A 13,716-nucleotide genomic window follows, 5' to 3' on the forward strand; every position below is an offset into this window, starting at 1 on the left:
TGTTGTGGGGATCCGACTTTGTGACCCTGTAATTACATGACAGTCTCTCTCTTCACCGGCCACCCTGCCAACCCATAATACCAGTAAACACTATGAAGTGCAGAAGCATATGGCCATGCTCCAGACTCCTTTGGTGTGCCAAGGCTAACATCGACCAACCTCAGCACTTAAGACACGCAAGTTCAGGAGTTCAGCCTTTATTATTTATACCTGTGTGTGTGTGTGCAACCAGTGGCTTCAATACAGCCTTGTTTCACTGACTCTTCGCAGTCTGGGATTAATCACTTTGCCATTTGCGTCAACAGGCACGCTAACCTCTCATTCAGCGCTGCCAATTCGGATATTTGGATTTCAAAGACATTGTTTACCTTTTGCGCAGGCTTGACAGATTCAGTTCAAGCTGGTTTCAATAAAACAACACGGAGGGACATGAGCAAGACTAAAAATGGATTTTCTGTGATGTTAAATAAACTGAAGGGGAGGGGGGTCGATAAATTTACTGACTCGACTGCCTTTGATTTGGAACGTTATACAGGAAGTTGGTAATCTGCACAAACAAAACGTGTTGGGAAAGGTAAAACTGAAAGTGTGCTTTTTGGAAAAATCATATATTCAGTTTAAAACGTACAAATGGTTAAGATTGTAAAACATTCATTGATATAAATGCGAAGCAGACTGGCATGAAATGGTTTTTGGAAAAGGATGAAATATCATTTTAGCTTCTCTCTGCCTTACTCGATGGAGGTCAATGAGGAGAGAAGCTTTCCTCTCTGAAAATCAGACAGCTCCAGAGCTTTTGACAGATGGCTCATCAATAATGCAGCACGCCCTGATCATTACACACCGCCATGTGTTCAGAATCACCATGTCGAACAGCGGTTTCTCAGATTTACAAATGCACTGACATACATACCAAACTGTACAGTACGTACAGTCACAGCGAACAGGATCAGAACAACAAAGGAATGTTACATACTAGCAGATAGGATTACCTTCCTGCACACTGCAAGGAAAACAGTGTTTAATATTCACAAAGCTTTCTCCTACATAGTGTTTTTCCTTGTACATTATTAATAGATATAATATCTACTGCTGACATGACGCAGATTAGCAACACAAACACTGTTCTTCCTCTCCCTTTTAGACTAAAGACAGAGAGCATAAATGCCTCTCTGAGAGCAGTCCTGTCTGTGAGCCGTCAAGCACGACTCTGCTGCCATGCCAACCGGCAGCAAGACCAATCCCCTCTCCAATATGCCTCTCCTCCAGTGGATTTGGTAAGAATGCTTTTCATCGCGCCACGGACAAACAGAATAGCAGATGAGCATCTCGACTACACAGCCTCCCTCTCGTCTTAGCTCCTCGCCCCTCGCTCCAGGCTCGCTACCAAAGCCGAACACACCTCCTACTGTTGTTTGTTTTATCCCCTGCCATTGCTGTGAATCACTGGACAGGAGATTACTGGTCTGGTTTATTTGCATCGCACTGTGCAGTGACACAAGAGTAAGTGCGGCGTATCACTAACATTGCATTTTTTTGATACTGGAATGAAGTTCTAAGGGGGTGAATACATTTTTAAACACACACATGAAAGATAAAGTAGATATGCAGACTAGGCCAGAGGCAGTGAGTGTGTGTGTGTGTGTGTGTGTGTGTATGTGGGACAGAGAATGAGTGTATGAGAGAGAAGAGAGAGGGTGAGAGAGAGAAGACAAGCACAGAGACTTGTGTGTCTGTTTCTGCTTGTGATTGCATGCTGCATTCATCTGTCTGCCAGCCCCTGCCAAGAGTGTGTATCTTGGGATCCGATCAAAACCTGTTGGGCCTCAGTCTGGGGGAAGGAGTGAAAAATGTGAGAGCTGGAGCGGTAGACGTGGCGATGACTTGCATGACCCCTTGAAAAGGATGTTGTTATTGTCTCTCGCCCCTCTCCCTGAGGACGCCGACTAGTGCCGTCTTGTACGGGCAGGAACGGCACAAAACGTTGTTAATCTGCACCCTGCCCCACGGTGGAACTTTCCGTTTCAACAGAAACACTAACCTCATTTGTCAACGTGCACAGAGGTGTGGTTGGGGGGGTGGGAGCTCAAATTACCTGCACTCACATAATCCCAAAAAAAATACAGGAAGTATATTGTCAAAACAGAAGCGTGAATCCTGCATGGCGGCACATTAAATCAGCTGCAAACCCATCTTTAACCAGACTCTGGACCAAAATCTGAGTCAGAATCTCAAACACCACACAATGAAAGTGAAAGCCCAGGAACTGTCACTTGAACAGACGCATACTGAATCACATCCTCTTTTAATTCCCTGATATGCAGCGTTGAGATACATGTTAATCTGGTGCTGCCGTGTCCAACATCAAACTGTCATTCACCTTGTCATCCATTAGGGGGCTCTCCAGGAATGACTAGCGAGGTCACCCTCCCCCAGCTCGTCTCCAAATTCCAGTGATTAGGCTCCTCCATGCTAACCAGACACTTGTGATATATTGACAGCAGGGCACTGAGCATAATGCGCTGTGGGTAAATCGATCGTCGGGGCTCCTCGGGATGCCTGTTTAAATTGAATGGCAACAGAAGGAAAACCCAGGCAGTAATTGAAAGTGGGCTCCTCAATAAAGCAGAGGATGTACCGTATGTATATGTGTGTGTTTGTGTTTATCTTTTGCCAGTCAGGGGGTGTGGCGGGTGTCTTTTGAACAATCACGTGAGCAACTAAAAATATCGACTACATCCACTAAAATATGCCGGCCTGAACCTGGACGAAACAAATCACTCTGCTGCTGAGTTTTCAATATTCACGAGCTGCCACGGCAGACCAAAGGCAATTTCACAAATGGCCACACTCTGACTCTAAATCTTTAAAGATGGACGACAACACAGGCAGGACATGTCTTTACCCCAGACCAGCACACATCTGGCATGCCAACTGGGGAAGCCCACATCTGATGAGAGCTGGCCAAGCAGAGGAAACTTTTAATGAAAAACTGCTACAACTAACCGCTAAAGGAGATTATTCTTTTCATCGAGTGTAACGGAGAACATTTCATTTAGACTAGGGTGACCAGGTCCCAACAAACCAAATGTGGGACAAAGAGTATGTTTGTGTGGGACAATGTGGGACACATTACCAAGTCTGAGAGGTACTGTAGTCTACAATTTTTAGATAATGTCTATCTAACTAATAACTATACTTTAAATAATAAAGATTTCTATTCTGCCCCTTATCTTGTAACATCTCTATGCTTTGCCCGAATGCATCCATAGATCGGCACATCTCTTTTTGAGCCGCAAGTTTCTTGTGAGCCTCACATGTACTGTGTCGCCTCCTGTTGTATTCCCCTCTCTGTGAAATTGAAAAATAACTAGCAAATTTCACAAAAAACTCTGAGAATCGCCTTCCTCCGGCTTATAAATGTTTATAAGTAGTTTCACAGTCTTTGTTGTAGCTGCTTTTCCTTTTCTTTGTGGTAGTTTCCATCATATACCCTGACAGGAAAATTATCCACAATATATTTGGTGCAAAAGATACTTGTTACCATTATAAAGTTAACTTTATTGCAATTCTTAGATATAAACAGTGGTGGAATGCAACAAAATACATTCCTACTGTACCTAAGTACAATTTTGACATAGGCCTACTGTACTTGTACTTTTCTTGAGTATTTCCATTTTCTGCTACTTTATACTTCTACTCCACTACATCTCAGAGGGAAATATTGTACTTTTTATTGCACGAAATTTATCTGACAGCTTTAGTTTTATTTTACATACAAAATTAACTGATACAATATGATGCATTATTATAGATTGCCAAGCATTCCCTCACAGATGTTTTCAGTTCTGTGGCTGATATATAGTAAGTTATTCTGTATTTCATTTGATTTATGTCATCACTTTTTATCATACACTTATTGTCTGTCTATCTTATCTTATTGCTTTTAGATAGATAGATAGATGTACTTTATTCATCCCAAAATTGGTAAATTATTGAATTGGGAAATTATTTAAGGTGCAGAGCTGACCCATGCTATTGTTATTTTTACTCAAGTAAATGATCTGAGTACTTCTACCTCCGCTGGATATAAAACAACAATCACTCAACAACAATCTATTGCTATTAATCAGCATTGTTCTTACTTGCATATGCCATCTTCGGGGTCCTCCAGACCAAACCTTTCATCAAAGTTGAGCTGGATCCTCATGTTATTGGTCGCCACTAGTCTCCAGACCAACGCGGTATTCCTGGGATAAGTGTTTGGGAAGTCTGGGCTCTGGACCATTCCCTCTCCAGACACTGTTATGATCTTCTCCTGATGGGAATCTTGCACTCCTAAAACAGAAATCAGATTGTTTTTTTGTGCTTTGCATAATATATACTGTAGCAGTTTGATTGGTTCACATTGAATCAGTTAGAATGCATTATTTCACTGACGAGGGCTTGGGTTGGAGAAGACACTAAGCTCATGATTTGAAAACATGTCAAGCACCTTGCAAAGTGATATGATGCAGTGTGAAATATTGAGCAGGCATCCAATATAAAAGGTGAGACTTTAAAGAAGAACGTCAGATTGACGCTCCCTTAATGTTTTATTCATCCTTTGACAGTCTTACCTGGAAAAAATCTGACATATCTGACACCTGCTCAAACATATTGCCTATACCTGTTACATTAAAAAAAACATATTTATACAGGCAAATTATTAAATAATTGGCCAGCTTCACTGTTCCAGGGGTTTGTCTTCAACCTGGTATATCTGGTAATTAGATAAAGCGTTTACACAAATCTAAAGGATTTATAATCATAAACTTGTATATTCCCTCATTATTTGTATGTATATCGCTTGTGTTTAACTGCATATTGTTATCATCACTCCACAAATCTAAAGCATTAATTCAGAGTACTTCAAAGGGAACGCTGCCTGATGCGTTTCACCAAGCTCCTCCTCCCATAAAACCATTAAGGTCCACTGGGACCAGTTGCTTCAGGACTTAATCACAGTGACGGAGCTCGTCACTGTGTCCCTCAGGGCCCCAACAGGCCCCGATACTTCCACCTGAGCCTCACAACCATCGCAATGACAACACCCTAAAGCTACGCTGATTACAGGACTGTTTACAATTCAACGGGTCAAAATAATCAGATCAAATGTAAGAACATGAGAAGAAAGATATTGTTGCACATTGTGAGTCTGTGTGTGATTCATCATGAGAAAATGTGGTCCTGGAGACGTCTACTATAGCGGGAACTACCACAGAAGCTGTTTTGAGTACTTTGCCATGTGTTTATTTTTCTGTTTGTTCTGTTCTGTCTCTCTGTGGACAGATTTTGTCAACTCGAGAGCATCACGGTGCAAGATGTAGTCACGAAACTTTACAGGTGTGTAGTTGACATAAAAATGAAGGCAGAGTTTGAAGATGGGCGTGGTCCGAGCAAAAGTGCCGGAAGCAGGGGGGTAGGAAGTGGGGAAGGGACCATCACCCCCCCCGTCTTTACGCCCATGGTCTGATTTGACGCTGCGACTGGTGTGATCCCATCACAAGATGGTGTCTAGTTTGTTATGTTTTAAGCAATCAAAATCAATACAAAGTAGCATCAATATATAATTTTCAAAAGAGTTTATAATCTCTTATCATGAACAATCCCCATCATCCGCATTGCAGCTCAGTCTGAAATACTAGACAATTTCCGAAATGTTACACAAATACTCTCTTCAATACAATGTTTAGCCTAACTTAGCACAAGCACTTGACGCAGGAGGAAACAACTAGTCTCATCATAAGTAAAACAAATATGCCTTTCAGCAAATATTCACATGTTGTATCTTGTTAGCTAGCACGCTAGTAACCACGTGTCAGTTGGGTTTAGTCCAGAGCTATGAAAGTATGCAAAAGCCCTGTCTCCTAATAATTATGTTCCTTTAAAATGAAACTGCATTGTGAATTATCTTTCAAGGGAATAATATTTCGTTGCAGATTATGTTTGTTTTTTACTTATCATAAATACGTTTGTAATAATAGTCTGCATAGGGAGGACATAGCAGTGGTGGATGGGTCAAACAAACACAGGACTTTCACCCAGGAGACTGCTTTTTGTGTCCCGTATGAAACCAAAAGTCAATGTTCACTTATTCTTATTTATGTCCGTAGCTTAATAACTTAACAAACCTAGTCATTATAATCTGAACCATGATGCTTTTTTACTAAACCTAACCAAGTAGCTTTGTCGTCTGAACCTAACAAAGTTAATAATTAAAAAAGAAATTAATTGAAATGCAACAGTTTAGGCGACAAAACTAATTTCTATATCATTGCAGTGTGTTAATAATCTATAGAGCACTTGTCAACACTCCGGTAGACTTTGTTTCGTATAGGGCCTAATTGTCACAACAATATGCTTTAACACTGGTTCAATATACTGTCATTAGTGTCAACATGCTGTGTCTTCTGTGTTTCTGTCTCCGAGTCTATCCTCAATTTGTTTAAGCAGTATTTATTTTTGTGCCACTGATGATCATTCAGTATTCAGAAACCGATCCAATACGTCTCGCCGTCAGAGGAACCAGCAGGGGTTTAATGCACTCAGGAGAAGTTTGTTAGTGCATTAAACAGATGAGTAACTATTTCCCCAGTGCATCTTGTTAGACAAATTTGGAACACATTTTGAGCTTGATTAGTCTTTATTTTGCCCATAAATTTGATTTAAGGTGATTCATACGCAGTGGCTGATTCATTCGGAGGTTATTTGCTCGCAACAGAAACAAAAACACGGGCAGGTTAGGTTTGTGCCATGTTCTCACCCTGTATAATGTCAAATAACAGTTCCACAGCAACTCTGAGTTTCTCAGCGTTGTTCCAACGACAACAAATCTGTCTGAAGGAGTGGTCGCTGGAAATAAATGAGTGAAACCAACTTCAGCAGGGTACTGTCTGTTTCACAGTGTTGTATTATTTAAAGTCGGTAACAATTCAAAGAGAATTGAAAGTTTGCCCCCTGTTGCTGCGCCTGTCAAGTTTTCCATTCTCACAGGGCATATGTGGTTTACGACGACAATAGAGGCAGATTTACCAAATTCTTAGTACCTTTTGAAACAATGTGTCCTTGATTTCAGGCAGGGGTAGAAAAAGACAGGCTGAAATGCCAGCTAATGTAGAGCTAGATAGTCCTTGTCCGGTTGCTTAGCATATACTTGGTCAACCAAGAGGTGAGATTTATGCTTTTTTTGGTCCATATTTTCATTAATTTCATTCAAATATCTTATTAATTCATTACAAAACATAAAATAATAACAAAACTATGGCACACGGCATGGCTAAAGTACAACAAATGTTACTTAAACAAACTGTTTATATTTTGAATGTTACAGGAGAAAAGTCTTTTAAGATGAAGACTATCCAGTGTTCAGCCTCGTCTCACCAAATGGCGCCAATTTCTTTAGTTATTTTGCGTGTTATCGCTACACATATTTTTGATTTTCGAGTGTCATTTCTTGCCACGGCAAATAGACGCTCAGAGCAATCCCCCGGATAGCAGGTGACTTGGTATAAAGAGCAAGAAAGTCTGCGAGGAGGTCGGGTAGGATGGGTGAGTCAAACAAAAGCATTGCTTTCACCCAGGAGACCGGTGTTTGTGTCCTGTGTGAAACCAAAAGTCAACCGTTGACTTATTTATGTTGACTTGCATACATAACTTAATCTACGTAACAAACGTCCTTCGCTTAACCTAAACCATGATATTTTCCTAAACCTAACCAAGTAGTTTTGTTGCCTAAACATAACCAAATATTTTAGTTTGAATTCACAACCTTAACCGCGTGTTTACAACTGAGACCGTGCGTCTGCACGTGACGGTTTACATTGACTACTTAACTTACGTACGTAACGTAATTTACATAACAAACGTCCTCCCAAACCATGATCTTTTCCTAAACAAACGTAGCTTTGTTTGAATTTACCATTAACCTCCGTGTTTTAAACTGCGACAGTGCATCTTTATGTAATGAGTCTGGCATTAAACGACACGCAAAAAGCTTAAAATGTGTGACATGACGCACGAAATGTCCTTAAAAGTGACATGCTATTTATATGCCTTCCAATGAGATCATGTCGCTGTGTTACATAACGTCCTGGTCAGCAACAGAACAGAGCAGCTAGAGCTGTATTTTGGGGATTTGGAAGAGGCAATTTTAAAAAAGACACGGTCCTCCAATTTCTTTATATGCTGAATATTGCTTTTTCTACAGCCCCATGGACACTACTTCAACATGTGGAGAAATCCAGAGCTTGACAGGCCTGCTGTGCCTAATTGGTTGCTAAGCTATGATTGCTGTTCAGACGACGGGTTTAGCAAACGGTCAATTGTTAAACTAATGCACATCATTTTTCAAAGGAGTCAATTATTACAAATATGATTTAATATTTGGTCAAATTTGCTTTTCAGAATACAATAACATATTTTATAATAAAATGTACCTCTGCCACAATTTGACATGGCCCCAGTGAACTTTATTTTTGTATTGCCTCATAATTGTGTGTTTGGTTGTTGGTATAAAGTTGTCCAGGCCCTCTCTGATCCAATAAAAAACAGCATTTTTATCAAGATGTAACTTGATGACATCCACACTTTCTCTCCTGGCATCCCCACTGATGCAGTCTGTCAAATAAAGAAAATATAGATAAAACAACAATGACACTTAAAAAAAAGCAAAAACAATTACTTCAGATAGCAGGTATCCCTTTGATGTTTCCATTTGGGTTTGGTGGTGAGCCAGGTGGGAACAGATTGAATGACAGTGTGCCAGATGCAAAGAAAAACAAAGCCCAGGCATGACTTCTCAATGAACGGGCCCTTTCATAACTGTGAGAAGAGTTTGGCCTCGAGTACAAATAAGGGCCACCTTCTTTGGGCAAACCAAACTTTTTGAAAACTAATACATGCACTCCTTAAGGACAGAAAACAGACATTTTATCTGGCATTGGATTATAAAACGGCCCTCAAAGCCATCTTTTGTGGGTCAAGACTTCACCTTCAACACAAGGTTAATAACATGATCATAATCAAATAAACCTAATTCTTGGCCCCTGCAGTCAATATTTAGTTGATTTCTTTGCAGAAACTACTCTGATTGGATGATTGCTCTTTTAATCTTTGGTGCAAGTAGTTACTATGTTTGATTGACTGTTATTATATCCATTTGCTGGCTCAGGAGGAAACAAGCCGATAGCTTTCATGCTATTAAAGCTTGGCCCTCCATCACAATGACATGTTTTTAATTACACCCCCATTACTGTGGGCTCCAACATACAGGCTCATAAAGTGCATAATGAATAATGTGAAACAAAAAAAGTGATTCTTTAATATATGAGTCCAGATGTACTGTACTGCATGTGTGATAGTAAGTGCACATGTGGTATTAATAGAAGTAGCCAAAACAAACAACAAAACTCAATTGCACAATTATAAATAGACGCCTGCTTTTAAGAGCTCTCTCTGTACATAATTCATTGGGAAAATCTGTTAAATGATGACTGAAATGTCTCTTTATTAAGACTGTAATTAAGAGGGGGATGTGAAAGGAAAATCTAAGCTTGCTGTTGCAGAGAAAAGGGGAGAAAAAGGCCTGGACATGAAAGCATTAGGTCCTGGTGAAAAGGTATTCCAGAGATCTGCATGGATGAAATCATGCTTAATCCAAAAAGTCTGCAAATATCCTGCTTAATCCTTGCACACTCATCACAAGTAATTGCAGTAGGTGGGGGGAACAATGTGTTTGCATTCCTCTTCAGTTCAGGTCTTTGTGCACGGAGCTCAAGAACGAACTATCCGAGTGATTCTTTGCTGTGGATCTTTTGTTCGCTTGCATCAAAGCAGAAACTCCTTGCATTGGCCGCAAACCGATCTTTGATCGAGATCCACGGTGTCACAAGGTCCTGAAGCTTTTTAATTATATTTTCTTTACAAACAATACTGTCTTTTCATGCTTCTCTCTTTTCAAACTTCCCATTGATATCCTCCTTCTCTGATTTATCCTCCGTCTACTGTAAACGGCAGTGACACGCTATACCAGCCGGGCCGGATTCTGGGTGTAACTTTGACTTGAAAATGACCTCACTCTCGGGGTTAACCTATGTCATCTAATGATCAGAGTGGCGGTCCCCTAGAGTGAATTACCTCAAACATGACTTTTCCTTGACCTACTTTTTTTTTCCCTCTGTGAGGAAAGTAGAGCCGACTATTAAGGGAGGAAGTGACTCTGAATAAATAGGAGCCTATACAGTGCAGCCATTGTGCTTTGTTCACACGTTAGTGGGTGAACCATTCATGCTATTAAACATTAACCTTTCCCCTGCCAAAACAAGACTGGAGTGCACACGCGGAGATCCATGGACATGTGCACGCTGTTCGTGCACACAACTACTACTACTACTACTACTATGATAACAGCAACAATTATAATAGGATTAAAGGAGCAATACATACTGTACACACAATCAAACCCCCACCCCCTCACACACACACACTCACAAAGCCCATGCACACACATGTGCATGCATACCCAGATGCATTAATAAATGTTAGATGCCTTCAAGCAAAGATTAACTAATGAGAGCAGCCCCCCTTTCGTCCAGACTGCTGCATGTTTCTCATAAAAAAAAGGAGCGGGAGGAATGAGAACCATTCATTCTGGCTTCTGTTAGGCTCACTAAATTCATCTTTCCTCACAGGATATCATTACAGTGTCTCACTACATTGGCCTTTAGCTTTAGAGTTTATCTGGTGGTCATACAGCATGATATAGTAGACATAACTATGCCTTTCTTCTGGAAAGTCCACGCCACTATTCAGCCCCGAAAAAAGCAATAAATATGTCTGAGTGCCTCAAATATGAGGTCAGATAAGATACTTTTTAAAGGGGAACAGCCATAATTTACAACTTCCATTGGTTCTGACTAAAATTAAAAACATTAAACTTATCATACCACCAGGGCCAAATCATATTGGTATGGATTACACTGCCATGGGGGCTGTATTTGCTCAGTAAATTGGCCAAATTGTTATTTCCACACATTATGGGCTAAAGATTGGTCCAGTACTACACTGTTTTCTCCCAGCAGCCTCATGCATCATGAATAACCACTCACGACAGCTATTTCCTGTCCGGTAATTGACAGCCGAGTCACTGTGACACTAAATCCAGATTGTTTTTAATTTCAGCCTCGTATACCTGCTGATCAAAATGAATGTGAGGCCCTGAGCAACAGAGCTGAAGCCGATTTGGTCAGGTGATGAAACTGTACCTAACAAAGAATTCCCTTTTTTTCATGATGCATGCGTTTCAGGCTCGATGCAATCACTCCAACATCTGCTGCTTATTAAGACGTTGCAGTGGTTACTACAGGTGCAGTAAATTCCCCACCCTGCTTAGGATATTTATTGCTTTTGGGTTTACAGTCGGTCGGGCAAAAAAAGGGGCTGGAACACGCCATGGGAATCTTTCATGCCATTAAAATATAATTTGGCTGCGTGGGACCCTTCTGTGGCGGTTTAATCTGCCAGGCACATGCTCCTGTGCGTTGTGCGGAAGAGGAAGCAGGTGTGACAGGTTTGACAACCAAATTCCCTGCAGAGGTTGCTGAAATAAGGGCAGACAGATATCAGGACCTCACCAAAACAGACACGTGTCACAACAATCTAATGACTGTTGAATGCATGTATGTTGATTTGCATACAATTATGGTCTATTTGACTCTAAATGGGACCATAATTTACTAAATGAACATCATGCTGTATTGAAGAAGACTTGAAACTAGTGATTGAGACCATAAACTCATGTTTACAATGTTTACTGAGGTAATAAATCAAGTGAGAAGTAGGCTCATTTTCTCATAGACTTCTATACAATCTGACTTCTTTTTGCAACCAGAGGAGTCGCCCCCTGCTGGCTATTACGAAGAATGCAAGTTTAAGGCACTTCAGCATTGGCTTCGCTTTTTAGACTCGGAGGTAGCCCACTGCTTTGCACTTGTTACATAACGATGTTAAGGTTGTGGCGTAACGTTTCACAAGAAAGTCCGCTAAGGGTGGTTGTTATTTATTGACAGTAGTTACATTGTTACGATTGTTACATTACGTGTTGCATTATTATTGTAACACAAACTCTGATATTTTTTCTAACCTTAACCAGGTAGTTTTGTTGCCTAAACCTAACCAAATGTTTCACAATGTTAACCATGTGGCATTGTGCATTTCTGCAAGCGTGATACAAGGCTGATATGAAACATTGACATTCAACATATCACATGGTTTGCATAAACATACAATGCAAACTTTTTTTACTGGGTTTTATTGGGTTGCAATGCAGTCACATATCCACTTGCCCTGTGAAAGATCATTTATTCAGTGCGGGTATTTAGTGTGATCCAATGTGACCTGTCTTTACCTATATCTTCATCACATGCATGCGTACATTGTGTATACAATGTGTGTGTACACTGTGTGTATTTTAATCGTGAGTATGAATACAATTTGTTCTATATTTGAAGATGTTTTAAATCAATACAGTTTGAGTGACAGCTAGCAAAGCTACTTAATCTTTCTTATCTCCACACATGACTGGCTCAGTGATCAGAAACCATCTCATGGCAGAATTTCACAGATAATATCGATCACTGTGTCCACCAACAACTGACATGCTGAAGTGCCCTTGAGCTAAATATACAACACACCTCTACCTCACTCACACTCACTCAAATAACTTGTTCTTTTCACTAATGTAATAAATGATGATGCTAATATATAATCAACAGTCAGGGTTGGCTGCAGTGCATCAGTTGCTGGCAAGTAAATATCCATCACCTATACTCAGTATAATTTCCTCTAGATAATTAGTATCTTTATTTACAATTATATTCTAGTGTTTGATATTATGCCATATGTGTCCTGGCAGCTCCAGTAACACAGCTATTAGACATGCAGTTGGGCCCAAAACCTCTAGGGGGCTCACCAATACTAACTGTCCTATCACCCAAGACTGCTCCACAATAGAAAATGTAGTCACAGTGTAAATACTATCCATTCCATAGATTTTACTTTTAAATTAATTCATATTTTCAGCATTCAAGGGTTGGGCAAAACAAACATATCACTTTTGAAACCTGCTTCGCCTCAAAAGAGAGAAACAGGTTTGTATGATAGAGAAGAGTCTATGTCTGTGCGTGATAGGACCCATGACAAATATGTTACATCACTGGTCAAGGAGGAGATAAGAGCATGACAGAAAGCTCACTGAGACCTGTGAAGATCCATTAAGACAAACAGTAGCAGGGCTCTCAGACAAGCTGTCTCTCCTTTTTAGACTGACAGAAAGTGGATAAAAAAAGCAAAACATCCCACTGATAACGTTGCATTTGCAGTCCACAGTACAGCTCCCACTCCTGTCGACTTCACTTCTTAAACCTCTTAAAACTTCGAGTCCTGTCATCAACAGGTGGACAAATATGACCCGTGAAATCCCTTTAAGCGAGGGGGTCAAAGGTCACAAGGAATGTAATTGGTCCCAGCACTGAAAAGACTGCTGTGTCGTAATATAATAATGTGACTTTATTGAGCCCTGCTATGACATGCTCCATTTCCATGCCCCTCTATGTACAGGGAGGCCAGACCAGTGACCCTGAAGAGGGCATGGTTGTAATGAAAACTAAAGCATGTCAG

At 40.5% G+C, this 13,716-nt stretch overlaps 1 protein-coding gene across 2 annotated transcripts in view; it reads right to left on the minus strand.

Annotated features, from left to right (window-relative positions):
• pdgfc (platelet derived growth factor c) overlaps nucleotides 1–13,716 on the minus strand; it is a 56,127-nt gene that overhangs the window by 17,409 nt on the left and 25,002 nt on the right. For both annotated transcript variants that reach the window (XM_037781053.1, XM_037781051.1), the window contains exon 2: nucleotides 4,146–4,338. In XM_037781053.1, the coding sequence (XP_037636981.1) occupies nucleotides 4,146–4,338 (193 nt within the window). The remainder of the gene's footprint in view (nucleotides 1–4,145; nucleotides 4,339–13,716) is intronic.

This window comes from Sebastes umbrosus, chromosome 9, assembly GCF_015220745.1.
Source record: "Sebastes umbrosus isolate fSebUmb1 chromosome 9, fSebUmb1.pri, whole genome shotgun sequence".
In the NCBI taxonomy this organism is placed as follows: domain Eukaryota; kingdom Metazoa; phylum Chordata; class Actinopteri; order Perciformes; family Sebastidae; genus Sebastes; species Sebastes umbrosus.